This window comes from Gavia stellata, chromosome Z, assembly GCF_030936135.1.
Source record: "Gavia stellata isolate bGavSte3 chromosome Z, bGavSte3.hap2, whole genome shotgun sequence".
In the NCBI taxonomy this organism is placed as follows: domain Eukaryota; kingdom Metazoa; phylum Chordata; class Aves; order Gaviiformes; family Gaviidae; genus Gavia; species Gavia stellata.
This window is the reverse complement of record NC_082637.1, coordinates 41,004,903-41,017,474: the sequence shown is the minus strand read 5'-3', so window position 1 is coordinate 41,017,474 and position 12,572 is coordinate 41,004,903. Positions and strand designations below refer to the sequence as shown.

The 12,572-nt window shown below is 36.8% G+C and overlaps 1 protein-coding gene across 1 annotated transcript in view; it reads right to left on the bottom strand.

Annotated features, from left to right (window-relative positions):
- Positions 1-222: 222 nt before the first annotated feature.
- Positions 223-12,572, bottom strand: part of ALDH1A1 (aldehyde dehydrogenase 1 family member A1) — a 53,006-nt gene continuing 40,656 nt past the window's right edge. Inside the window, exons 10-16 of the mRNA XM_059834012.1 lie at positions 12,131-12,244; positions 10,356-10,458; positions 9,610-9,794; positions 6,343-6,507; positions 4,266-4,423; positions 2,640-2,714; positions 223-314 (exon numbers count right to left, since the gene is read on the bottom strand). Coding sequence (XP_059689995.1) covers positions 242-314; positions 2,640-2,714; positions 4,266-4,423; positions 6,343-6,507; positions 9,610-9,794; positions 10,356-10,458; positions 12,131-12,244 — 873 coding nt within the window. The 3' untranslated portion in view covers positions 223-241. The remainder of the gene's footprint in view (positions 315-2,639; positions 2,715-4,265; positions 4,424-6,342; positions 6,508-9,609; positions 9,795-10,355; positions 10,459-12,130; positions 12,245-12,572) is intronic.

Here is a 12,572-nt window from a genome sequence, read left to right as displayed (position 1 = left end):
TATTTCTGAACATGAATTTCAAAATTATTTAGCTATGTACCAGACATTAAAGTTTCCTTTTCTCAATTAATCATGTTAAAATTTTCTACATTATTCTTTATATTCTTAATGTAAGCAAGTACCTCTTATGCAATCAGAAAACAAAAAGTTTAATGAATAATTTGGGATATAAAACTTTTCAGAATTCAGATAGCCTTTTCAGATTCATTTGAAGATGTTAAATTCTGCATCTCAAGCAGCATTATGAGTTCTTCTGTGGGATTTTGATTGTGACAGTCTTAACTTCTGTGTATTCATGAAGGCCATATTCTCCCCTAGATAAAAGAGAATGAAGAGCAATATTTATGCTAATGCTTTTTATATGAATTATGTCCTGAATGGGATTTTCAATGGTGCTGTGCAATTGGCCGGATATATAACAAGTATACTGGACGTAGTCAGAAGACATGTGTGCAGCCAGACTGCTGCTGGAAGCCTTTTGAAAAGCTACAGCAACTGTCTCATGAGAAAAGTGGGAGAGAGAGCAATTTAATTTCTGTGCAAAAGAATGACGTTTGATCAATTTAGTGCATTTCTAAATTGGGTTTCTGTGCAGCAAATCAGGCACATGTTAGGTCTTCACAAGCATGTTCAACAAGTTATTTGCAAAGGCCTTCCTCTGATGTCAAGAGCTTTCTCCAGAGTCAAAGAATAGACATTTCATCTCAAGTAAATGGGGGACATAATTAATCCACTATGAAATCTCCCAGACAGTGAAAAATGCTTAAATCTTACTGACATGTTATTAGCATGATTCCACCTGTATGTTTTAAATGATGAGATGAATCTTGCTTGTGTGCCTAGATGTTTAATATCTGAGCACAACCCCACCCTATTTAAACATAATTGATTGTTTTATAGAACAAGGGTTTGCTACAGTATAATGTTATCCACTTGTCACTGCCATCTTACTAGATACGTATGCATGCAAAACAGAAGTCTGTGCTCAGGACTCTCGTGCTGTAGGAAAATGTTTATTGATTCTCTTAATTTTTGAAGAGGCATTCTGTTAGTATGCAACATTCAGTAGTTTAATTCATAATGGTATTATCATTCCAAAAATTACAGAGGGAATTTTATTCTGGGATTCAAGGAAGTCAATGGCTTGACACACCAACTTCCTCATTATTTCAGTGCAGTTGTTTCAGACATATTTTTGCCTATTCTGAAATTGATTGCCACATGTTTACAAAAACTTTTTCCATGGCAGACATCTATCTGGTGCTAATCTTTCCTTGCCCTTTAGCAGAAATATTTTTATTGGTCCACTAATTGTGATTTTGAACCAAACATTAGGAAAAACTTCATTTACACAAAAGCTTAACTCCTTCAAAATGCACCATTAGGGAGGATATTAATCTTTATGATAACCTGTTATTGTTTTCCTGTTCTTTCCAGCAAATAAATCCCCAAAATATTTCTGCAAAAGGCTGTAATTCAGAATTGATGAGCTCCCAAATTTTGGCACCCAGCAAATGCAAAACAGTCCTTGATAGTAATGGCCTAAGTTATCGGTTTTTTTCATTTTGACATTTTCTAAAGCTCTCAGAATTGGCATAACTCTGTTTCCTTTGAAGTCAGTGGGATTTTTGCTGTCAAGAGCAGATTGAGCCCAGTGGTGAGCAAGCATGAAAACCCTAACCTTTATCTCCTAAAAAAACCTGAAAAAAGAGAAAAAGAAGCTCTGAAGTACTTCACCTGCACTTACATTTTTTAATTACTTCCATTATTCATTAAAAGTACTATGCATTTGCCTTAATAAAAGGGAAGACTTACATGTTTTGATTTTTATCCATTGCTTTAAAAATAATTTGTTTTTCCCAGTTATATGGCATTTTTAACAAAGGACTGCTTGTGATTTATGTTCCAAAAAACTCCAGAAGACATAATTCTACATAATCTAATGAACATGTAGGATATCAAATGTTTCATGATGTTACACATTACATGATTCTTTTGCCAGTATGAATATCAGGATGAATACAGGTAAGACAGGACATGATTCAAATTGAAACTGGACTAAACCTTAGAAGTTTGAAAGAATTTGATTAGCTTATGATTTTTGTGTACTCCTCCACTTCTAGCTTGGGAAAAGACCAAAGACCCAAAGACTACAGAAGACTATTTTTGTCATAATTTTTGACCAAGCTGGAATGTACTGTAAAAACATTGCTGTTACAAGACTTTTAAACTGAAAAATCTTGTTTAAATCAAGGATTTTGAAATGTCTTGCATTCTCAAAAACCCAGCATTTAAAGGGGGTTACAGAAACTACAAACACATATATCTTCATGCAAATGACACTTTCTATATGCAAAAACTGCAAACCATAAACACAATGATCAGAACTGCATACCAGTAGACTGCAAGCTACTAAAAACGGTCATTTTGAAAAAGTGTGTATCTAAGTAATATTCTCCTTTGTTTTATAGAGAAATTCTTTGCTTGACATGGTTTCTGACAACATGAAGCCTTTAAACACTATATAGACTAATTTGACAAAATCTCAGACTGGGCATCCTCGTTATGAATGTTTAAATTGGGCTGTGTAATTTCATTTTGCAGTTCCTGTGAATACATTTTAAAAAGTATTTACTTACATTTCTCGTCCATTTCCTGACATCTTAAATCCTCCAAAAGGACACTGAGCAGACATTGCACTGTAACAATTGACCCTGGAAGAGCAGCAAAATTACTTTTGACAGTGTGAAACAACTTTTTTCACTTCTGAAAAATCAGCATTTTTCTGTCAACTGTAAAAAACCTATGGTGATATTCACAAACTATATCTGAGTAACATATTTGAAAAAACATGTGTCGGTCAAGGTTCACAGAAACAAAGCATTACCAGAAACTGCACTTACGATCAGGGTTCTAACACTCATCAGGGGTCTTCATGCAGAATGACAGTCATACCTTTCTCTGATAGTTATGATAAAATTCTTTGATAACTAGTGCATAAGATTTCAAACCAAAGACTAGTCATAGTTAAGTCTTCTGCAGGTACACTTCCAGTAGATAAATTCAGGATCGCTTCAGTATATATTTAGGAAGTTTTGTTTGGTTCTACTCAATGTTGAACCATATTCTGTATTGTGGTTGAGAACAAAAATACAATAACGAGTAAGAAAGGAATTTCACAGTTGAATTTGGAGTATTAAGAGTTTCAGCAGAGTGTGCATCCTGGTCCCTAGCTGAGAAGATCTTTTTGTCTTGCAACATTGTCAAATCAGATATTCTCTCTTTTTATATCTTATAATAATTTATCCTGCTACCAGTCTACTGGTTTCAACAAAAGAGATTCTGCTCATAGTTAAGGATTCCTAGACAGCCATCACATAGAAGTAAAAACCAAAGATTCCACTTTTATTTTAATCTTTCTTCCATTTAAAGAACACCAACTCCTAAGTAAAAACTGTTAACTTATTTTTAGAAAGCATATGTTTTTAGGTCACAAGACCTGGGCAGGAATTTGTGCTGGTTGCAAGTTCTTTCAGATAAAATGTAAATTGGATACAGGTTTTGCGTTCAAGTAAAATTGGTTGTTCTATTTCTGATGCATTGAGATAACTGCAGGGAAACGCAGGTCTCTGTCAGTGATAGCCATTAGACTCAGTCTGCTATTCCTCTAAGCTTTCACTTTTGCACCTCTCAGCCTTTGCTTTTCTAGCTCCGTGTAGTTTGCCTCTTTCTTTTCCATTGCTGGAAATAGTTGTCCTTGTACTTGTAGCAGTTCTCCCCCACTTGTGTTTTCTTCCTTCTTTCAAGCACGTTTTATCAATCTTTTCCATCACAGGTGGATGTTCTGCCCAGGTTAATGGCCACAGAACTTCAGATAATTAATTTCTTTACACAGTACAGAAAACAATCCCTGCAAGTTAAGAATGTATTGGGCTATCCCCAGATACTGAATGGAAAAGAAAGTGGTACTCTCACTGTATTTCCTCTTGTCTCCTTTACTATATAGCATGTCAATTTCCTTTTTCAGACCAAGTTTACAGGACAATACTGTGAAGACTTACAGGAAGTATTTATTTAATAGCACATGAAGTATGGAATGGTGAGGGGAAGAGAGACACAGGAGGATGGCATAAATCTACCTCTCTAAAGATGACAAGGAATTGAAATATAAAAGTATACCACCCAAAGAAGTGTTAAAATGTCCTACAATTACTGCTGTTGGCACCTGCAGTTCTGAAGGAAGAATTTAAAAAGCCATTACTTACCACACTGTTCCAGCCTGAAGAGCAGCTGCAAACGTCAGTGCTTTATCAATGTCTTTGGTAAAAACTGCTGCAGCTAAGCCATAGGTAGTATTATTTGCCCTCTTGATAACTTCATCTATAGTTTTAAACTTCATGATTTGTTGAACAGGTCCAAATATCTGTTTCAGGCACATGTAAACATATGAAGTGGACTAATATAGCTTAGTATTATAAATAATTTATATTTTTAAAATTTATTTATGTCAGATGGCCTTATTTTTGAGTTCTTTCAGTCAAGAGCATACATCTCAAAATAGAGTTCTAAAAAGGATTATAAATTCACATAAAGATAAGATTTCTGTAGTATGGAGCAAATCAAGATAGCCTATTGTAAAATGATTAATAAAACAATAAATAAGTAAATAAATGATGAAATCAAATAAAGATGAAAAGGCATCCATGATAAAGGTAGTTAGCATGGAGTCATAGCGTGTTACATATCTATACTGGTTACCAACGAACTGGTATTTTCTTGGTAAGCTCCATTTTTAGAGTTGAGAAAGACATTCAACATTTCCTTCCCCTAAAGTTTCTATTAGACTTTTATCTCTGCAGGTAGCTGCACAACTGGGCATGTACACCAAGTGAAACAAGTAGTTCTGCTTTCCATACGGGTGTTATGTGAGATAGTAGTCCCTCAGGCTTGGCTTTCCCACTACTGCCACTCTGCGTTCTCAGCCAGAGGTGCCCATGCCCGTCACACAGTTCCAAGGCTGGGTAGGGCAGGGGGGCATTACCACAGCTAATTACTTCCATTCCCATAGATTGTGAGCTTTTCTCTTGATTTTCCTGGAAAGTGTTTAGTGCTAGTTTCTAACTAGAGTTGCAGAGATTCATTTACATAGATCAGGAAACCACTGAATGTTCCCCCACTGTTCAAGCTGTGAGTTTCAGAACCTGGATATTCTTTAAATTGCCTTGGCTCTCTGGGGTTTCATTATTCAATACACTGAAAATAGTGTGAGAGAAGCAGTTCTTGTACTACTGACCCAAAGGAAACTAATAGATCTGTGAAGAAACATACCTCTGTGCAGCTTCCCACCTGCCTCCCAGACCAGCAGAAACTATCCAAATTATTTCTCATGGAGCTCTCTCCTGTTTTACAGCCCTCTCCTCATCACAATTGCCTCTAGATGCTCTGGTGTTCATTTTAACTCAGCCTGTTGACTCTTGTTGAATGTGCTAGGTATGTTCAGCAGACTGCATAAGCAGTATTGCTGATTATATAAAGCAACACCTAGATTTGTAACAATTTTGAAGGAACTTTCTAGTATGAAGAAGCATAATGAACACCAACTGCAGCACATTTGCAGCAGTTATTAATCAAGATGAATGTCATAAAGCAAAGAGAAGAGGTCATGACTAGACTTCAAGGCTGTGTTTACAGAACTGGTTTTCTCAATGGCATAGCAGCTCTGAATTCCTTATTTTCTTCCATTCCTTGCCTTTTGCACGGGCACTGCCACCTTAGTGGGGTCAGTAAAAGCTCCTTCAACACTGCGTAGACATATCTATAAACTGATCTGTGTTAAATAACCCTGCAGAGGCAAAACTCTGCTTTGCTGTAACTGCCACCAACAAAACGCATGTGGAAGCAAAATCTAACTATTTTCTCCTATTGCAAACAGCTGCTTGGTGCATATTGTGTCCAAACCCCAACTTAAGTGGCTCCTTAGGCAGTGCAAAGAGTTCGCAAGCTGTGCCTTCAAGGTTTGCCTCTCTCTTACAGGTTACTGTGACTCTGATATGTGAGACATGGGCTGTAAACAATCCAAACCTCAGCATTTCTTATCTGCTGCCAGCTTAAGCTGGAGCCTTTGATGGCAGGGCAGCCTCATACTCCTCTCCCTTACCTCCACTGAGTTGGTGAAACGGGCATCAGAAAACAAGAAAGGCATTTTAAACACCACTGCGGTGGAAAGACAAATTTACTGAGAGCATTTTTATGTAGCCACTTGACCTTCTAAATGGATATTTTGTACAGGCATTTAAACAGACAATCTCCAGTGAGAGTCCAGATTGCCAAGAATTTATTTACCTCTTCTTTGGCGATGCGCATATCATCTGTAACATTAGAAAAAACTGTGGGCTGGATGAAGTAACCTTTGTCTCCCCATGGACCTCCTCCACATTCCAGTTTGGCTCCTTCTTTTTTCCCACTCTCAATTAGCTCCAGAATTTTTTGAAATTGCTCCTTATCAATCTAAATGAAAAGATATTACAGGGATGAAAACAGCACACACTGTTAACAATTGTTCTTCTAACTTATTAACCAAAACTTAACAATGTTCCAGATTTGTTCAACTGCATGTGTTGAAGTGGAACAGCTGGAGAGCCCTGCAAATACTCTTGTCACTAACGTCTCAAAACTTTGCTGGCTTTTCTCAAATAGACCAGTAATCAGAAATTTTGACATAGGAGAATCAGCTGTAGAGGGACTGATATCATGATTTTCTTTAGCAAAAACAGAAAAAAAATCTATAAAATGAATGTGTTTTATACTTCTCCCAGTACTCTTTCCATCTGCAAATGGTTCATCGAAATAAAAATTGCTGAGCTTGATTCTACAAAAGTAAAAGAGGGCTTGATATAGCCAGTAAGGTTCTTCTGTACTTCACTAGGTCTGCTAGATTGGCCATACTCTTTTCCTAAACTACTAAAGGAAGTTAAAAGCAATAATAAAATATAACTGACATTCAATGCTGATTTATTGGTGGAATAAAGACACTTACACTTATGTTTTGAGAAACATAGATGGCAGATTTTTACAGCATGAAGCCAGTTGCTGCCCCTCCACACACTCAAGCTTACCAACAAATTCAACATATGTCAAGCATATTGCGGTTTGGCTCTATAGTAAGCAAAATTCATGGTCTTTGGCTGGAAAGGAGTTTATGGTGGCAGTACAATAGGGGCTTATATTTCTCTAACCCCTTCTAGTTTTCAGTGACAAAATGGATAAAAGGAAATAGTTTAAAAGGGAAGTAGAAACAGGTCACACATAGCTTCCTTTCCTCCCCTCTCCAAATCAACCAATCACTACTTCAGAACTGAAGGGAAATTGTGCACAAGATAACATTTATGTTGAGAAAAACTCAATGGTAAAGCTTATTTGGTAGAGGCCTCTAAAATCCTCTTTTTTATTATTATTTGTTCCATTTTCATGATTCTTTCACTCTTTCAGAGTTCAGCCCTTCAAGCACTGCCTCATGAAGATATTAAGATTACTTCTAGGGGGGACTTTTGCACAGAAGCTTCTTTGTGATCATACTCATCAGTCAGCAGAGTAGGTATATATCTTATTCTCTTATTTGTGCAATAAAAAGATTGCATTTCAGTTTAAACAACAAGTTTACCATGGTCATAGAACACAACAGTATTTTCAAAGGTTCTGGGGAATCCTGGATGTGTAATAGACTAAACCACTCTTCAGCTAAAGCTGTGATAAAAACTTATATTTATAAGGATATGAATTTATAAGGATATTTATAAGGAGATGATTCTTAGCTTGCTGCGCTCCCTTTGTCATTTTGCTTTCAAACAATTGCCTTACTGCATGCTGAAGACATAAAATTTCTGCTACCCTGGTGGCCAAATATCTCTTGTGCATAAACATGTTTAAGAGAAGATGAGGTTTAGTTGATACAGCTCACGTTGCTGTCAGTCGTTCCTTTGTTATTACCATCATCATTATTTTTCTTAATAATGTGTAAATTAGCATATATATGACCTTTTGAATTCCAGTAGAGCTTTTGGCTCTTCTTTGGTGCCCACTGTGCAAAGCATTATCCAAACTCATTGCCTGAGGCAGGTGCTGCCCCAGAGGGCCTGTGAACCGGAGGACAAATATGGCTTTCAAGGAGGCTCTAGGGTAAGAGGGCACAGTGACTATGCCTGATACAGGCTATCATTTTTTGTTTCTAGAAAGAATTAGTCAAAGCATTACAAGGAATTTGAAGGCAAAGAGAGATATTTAACATAATTACCATGAAAGGAATGCACCTAAACTACACGGTTACAATTTTCCATTAAATGGTATCATACCAGTTCTAAAAGGAGAAACTTTGCTAACCTGGGAAAAAGTCAAGATTTCTGCTAAAGCTTGCTAAGAAGAAAAAGAGGTCAAGAAAGGCAAGTGATGAGACTGGAGGAGAAAAGAGTCTTCATGCTCTTTCAAATGTTTTCAGTAATGGTTTTTTTCACATGTTTAACCTTCCTTTTTTTTTTTAGTAAAAGTTTACTTTCATCTCTCATTTAAATTGTTAGCATGAATTTCAAACTCAGTAAAGCCACAAGAACATGGGAGTGGATTCCTGTTAGTTTTGTATTAGCTGTACACCAGACACCTGGAGTTTACTTGTTTCAGTCTTCCTGTCCTCTGGCATTTAAATTTATTCAGCTGAACATATTAGCTTGTTAGCAAGACACATTGCAGGATATCAAAATAGCATCCTTACTATTTTTAAATTCTCCAAAGCTTGTGTGGTGGGGAATGCAGTTTTCCAATTTATTTGGTGTCTTTGATTACAAAAAATGATGGTGATAACCAATGAAGAACAGGTTACATTAGCAAATGTGTGGGAGTTGCTTTGTGTCCACCTTTTGCTTTGTTTCTAATACAGTTCCTTTATTCTGTGAGAATCAAGTATGTGCATAATAGCTCTGCCAAGAAAGTGTATATCCTGTCATACAAGCTGATGTGGGAATAAGACTCTAGGTGAAAGCTAACAATGCTCTAATGTGATCCACTGAATCCACAGCATTGTAGTAGCTATGCTTTTTAACGTTGCATTTTAGCATTCATTTAATAGGGAAGCTGTTGGTATAACCTTTTAACATAAGCAGGAAAAAGTACAAAATATTCATTTTAATTATGTAATAGTCTAAAACTGAGAGCAGCATAATAAAACAACATAAAAAAGGGAAAAAGACACTATTAAATTTTATTTCCTTGAGCTACTCACTTACAGTGGCACTATTTGAATATAATGTTAGCAGTCTCTGACATGGGGGATTGTACTCGCAGTTTTACAGCTGTTGCATTGGAGCTTTCCCAAAGAATTTCAGTTCTATACAATTGTTCCCATTACATAATAACAGGAACTAGAAAAGAGAAAGAAACCTCACCCTTAGGCCTATGATAGTGGCACAAACAACCATCACTCCAGTTTCTTTCTTCTGGTCCTCCAGACTAACAACTAGACAACTGTACTTAGCATTGAAACTAATGCAACAATACATTTAGAAGTACATTAAACTGTGATGTCATGTCACAATTATATTGGAAATACGTAACATTACTTACTTGAGGACCTTGCTGTACACCAGGCAACAGAGGATTCCCAAGAGTATACTTCTTTGCTCGTTCAATGCTCCGGCGAACAAACTCATCATAAATAGGCTCTTCCACAAAAATCCTAGATCCTGCTATGCAACACTGTCCCTGGTGGTAGAACAGACCAATATGTGCAAATTCCACAGCAGTGTCCACTGCAAAGAAATGCAGAGTTCATCAGATCATAAACTTGAATGGTCACATCATTCATTCTTTACAAACCTTTGTCCCTCCAGCTCATTTCCCTTTTTAGCACTTTTTATTTTTATGGCCCTTTAAAACACAAATATTCATCCATTCATTTATGTCCAAAACTACTGTTATCAAGAGCAGCACAGTACACCCAGACAAACAAACATTCAGCTCTTCTATGTGAAATGTAGATTCAACATTATTTGCCCTACCAGCAGTACCAAGAGGAGTATTCAGCTAGAAAGTTAATAAACCTGTATAAGATCCATCTAGCTGCTTTTGGTTCTGCTTTCCTGTTGCATTAGGATGTTCCTTAATTACAGTAAGACTTGACAGGTTGTCAGAGGTTCATAGCCATTCAGGAGACCCCAAATTTTGGTGGCATTCTAACTTCATGGTGTGACCAGAAAACATTAATAATTATTCCTTCATTGAAGAGGTACAAATAATTTACCCAAAAAGAAAAGAAAAAGTACATGGGACTTGAAAACATAGTAGGTTTATATAATAAAAATGCTACTAACAGTCTGCATCTGCAAATATAATGTTAGGACTTTTTCCTCCGAGTTCCAATGTAACTCTCTTCAGATTGCTCTTCCCTGCTGCTTCTTTAATCAATTTGCCAACCTAAAAGGTAGGGAGAGGACAGCTTCATCTCAAAAACTTTATTATGACCTCAATAAAAGTTCTCTGAGTTCCTCTAAAGTGAAAATCAGTTCACAGTTGTCTACTATCCCAATAATCATAGAAATAACAAAATAAATTAAAAAAAAAAAAAGGAAATAAGAGTGAACGTGCAGGTGACTTGCAGTCTATGAACAAGGAATGCTATGAACGAGGAAGAGTTTCCTGCTGGACACACTCAAGTTAACAGCCAAAGATGTCAGGTGCTTTTTTGGTTACCGCCACTCTACTTGCTTGTATCTGTAATCTAAAGTGGGCATTGATTTCTCCTCTGCCAGTTACTCCCATTAGGTTGAAATACCTTTTTCTTATACATGGGAAAGCCCTTTGATGCACAAAGTGCATGAGAGAAAAAGTAGCTGTCTACACTGCCTGCACGGCCACCTCTTCCTTATTCCAGTTTCTCCCTTAGAAGAAAGAAGAAGAGGAAATGGACACTGCTAGGCAGAACCCCTACCCTGCTTCTTTCCATTGATGGCATAATTAAAAGAACTACTTAATACGAATTGTCCTGGAAAAACTGTGAAGGGAAAAAATGCTTGTAGCCCATGTGGCTTTAGTCTGTAACAGCTCGTGTGTAGCAACCATCAGATAACTTCCTCCCTCTGCCAGCCTTCCTGCCTTCATTTCTCACTGCTAAATTACACTGTTGGAAGGACTGTCACCAAAGTCTATGTATACACCCTCTGGTCTACCTGCCTTTGGAGCGATATGGGGTACTGGGAATTTTAGTTGTTACTGTCCATTGGGAACAGCTGTGGGGTATTTCTTGGATGTAGGGTTTTTGGGTTGTTTTCTTTTCCCATTACTTTAGAGCTAAAGGTTTCTAAGAGTAAACATAGCTCTTGCACTCAGTGTGTACTGATCCTTGACACGAGGCAATGATATTTATCTTCGGAGTGTACGTCTAAGAAGCTAAGAGACCAGCTGGCAGCTTTTCTGTATAGCATGCATACAGACAGATAATATAATGTACTGTGTTAAGGATATAGTTATATAATGCCTGCACTGAGAAATTTTCAATCATATCACTCACAGTTCTTCAGAGTGAAGGTTAGGGAAAATTAACAGTGACCTTCCTTTCAATTATTAAACCGACACATATTCAAATACACTTCCAAGACCAGATCATCAGTATCATTCAAATATCAAAAAGCCATCACCTCACCTCAGTGTGTGCAGAACTAGGAATGAGATTTGTGAAGTACCTTCCTACAATCCTGTTGTTATTAAAATTGAAGAGAAAGGAGCACAGCCTGTTTCACTTTTTGCATTTTTAAAAATAATTATTCTTATAAAAAAGAAGAAAACAAAAAGTTATGAAAATATTTTCTTTTTAAAGGACGACTTAAAATAGCCTTGGTATACTAGAACCTATTGTATCTCATGGAGTGCCTTTGTTTGAAGGGCCTTCCCGCAATACAGACATTGTTTAAATATGTTTAAAGTTAATAATAAACAACAAATCATTAAACAGACTTTGTTTAACAAACCAGCAGCCAAAAAAAAGAAAAAAAGTTAAAATAGTTACATAGACCCAGTTAGACATTAAATCATTACTGGGAATCAGAGGGGCACATTTCCTGCTTATATTTTCTTGCATTCATTATAGTACCTCTGTAGAGCCTGTGAAAGCTACTTTGTCTACATCCATGTGGTGAGAAATTGCTGCTCCAGCGGTGGGTCCAAAGCCTGGCACAATGTTCACAACTCCAGGTGGAAATCCTGCCTGAATTGGAAGAGAGAACCCTGTAAATTTGGGGAAGGATAATTACTAGAATATGTCTCATATAGTCTTACTTCCCTTTGCAGTTCTCCAGCCACCTTTTCTCAGTCATACAGTTATTCTCAGCCCTAGCGCCCCAGATGTGTTCATTCTCACACGATTTACGCCCTCTTTCCCTCACCTGTCTTTTAGGCTATTGAACTGTCTCTTTTTTGAAAAAAAGAACACTTTATTTTAGCTCTTTTTCACTACCATGGCCAAGGAATAAGTTTATTTTTCCTTTTCTCCACCAGTCAGATATGTAAAGAAAAGATTGCTACACTGAAAATTA